This window comes from Monosiga brevicollis, genomic scaffold, assembly GCF_000002865.3.
Source record: "Monosiga brevicollis MX1 MONBRscaffold_418 genomic scaffold, whole genome shotgun sequence".
NCBI lineage: Eukaryota > Choanoflagellata > Craspedida > Salpingoecidae > Monosiga > Monosiga brevicollis.
The window spans coordinates 1-1,280 of NW_001865224.1; the positions used below are offsets into that span (position 1 = coordinate 1).

The following is a 1,280-nucleotide window of genomic DNA, read 5'->3' on the forward strand; positions in this document are numbered from 1 at the left end:
CTGGGTCTCGTGCGCGCGTAACGAACCATGTGAGCGGCCCCTGTCCGGGATGAGCCGAAGGGCAGCGTTTATCTCGCGTTCAAGCTCGGCAATCTGCGATTGGAGCTGATGTTGGGAGCCTAGAGAGTGCACTAGGGCTTGAAGGGTCCTGTGGACCTGGGCCACGGCGGCGTCATTGTTGCGGGGGGATCCAGGGCCCGCGGCGGCGGCTGATGTGGCGGCGGCGCTTGCGGCATGGCGAGAAGCGCTCGCGGTAGCCTCGACGGGAGCGGCTCCTGTCGAAGGCGTGGCCGGGTGCGACCCGGTGGCGGCCATTTTCGGCCTTTCCTCTTCCTCATGCTCGTTGACCAAGCAATCGAGAGCGTCGGGTTCGGCATGATCTTCTTCGTGCTGGAAGTCGCGCGTGAGGTCGGTGTGAGCCTCAAAATTTCTGGTGGCAGCAGCGCGAGCAGCGCTTTGCACAGCGCCACGGCTACGAGTGACTCGCTGGTCAACAGGAGTATGCATAACACTAAATGGCATGGTGGCGATGATCAAGGAAGGGATACGTATGCAAAGAAAAACGAAAAGAACAAGCAAGCAAGCAGGCAAACAAGAAAAAGTATGACAATTTACAGCAAAGCGAACAGAGAGGTTTTTGATGAAATTACACAACAAGATGGTACAGCAAGTTGGTACAGCAAGATGTTACACAACAAGGTGGGACAACATCAAGTACCAGAGGACACACAACGTGGTAAAGTATACCGTCTCAGATTGTGCCTCTAATAGGGTTGCCGAGTAGGCGCCCTCAATGCGAAGGGTGTCGACGGCAGCAGTGATGGAGGAGCGGTAGACAGGAAAGTCGTCGGCCGTGCGGATGCGTTGGTCGCGAAGAGCCTGAGAGGCTTGGGTAATGTCGTGACGAGTGGTCTGGAGGAAGAGGGCGCCCATCTGTTTGAACCAGGCGCCCAAGACGATGCGTTGGCGTGATTTTTCGCGCTGAAACCGAGAGGCAAGGTCACCTCTCAAGCACGGTAAGATCCAGTCAACCATGATGTCGTTGACGTAGATGAGGTAGTCCAGGTCGGAAGAAATGTCGCCATAAATATCCTGGATACCAGCGGCGGTGCAGCCCTCTAGATCGAGGGTGGCCATATGCAGCAAGGGCTCGGCTTGGAGAAGAACGAGGGCCGAGTTGACATTTTCTTTGAGGGAGTCAAGACCTTTCTTGCTGTCACCGCGATAGGACTCCCACTTGGTTGAGGTTTGGTAGGCTCGGTGCCAAACGTGGTGGGGTG

At 56.4% G+C, this 1,280-nt stretch overlaps 1 protein-coding gene across 1 annotated transcript; it reads right to left on the reverse strand.

Moving 5' to 3' along the window:
- Positions 1-26: 26 nt before the first annotated feature.
- Positions 27-1,137, reverse strand: MONBRDRAFT_13238 (uncharacterized protein; the record flags this gene model as incomplete). Its single annotated transcript, XM_001751132.1, has 2 exons — positions 27-486; positions 748-1,137. Coding segments are annotated over 2 exons (850 nt in total), but the record flags the coding sequence as incomplete, so codon positions are not given.
- Positions 1,138-1,280: the final 143 nt, after the last annotated feature.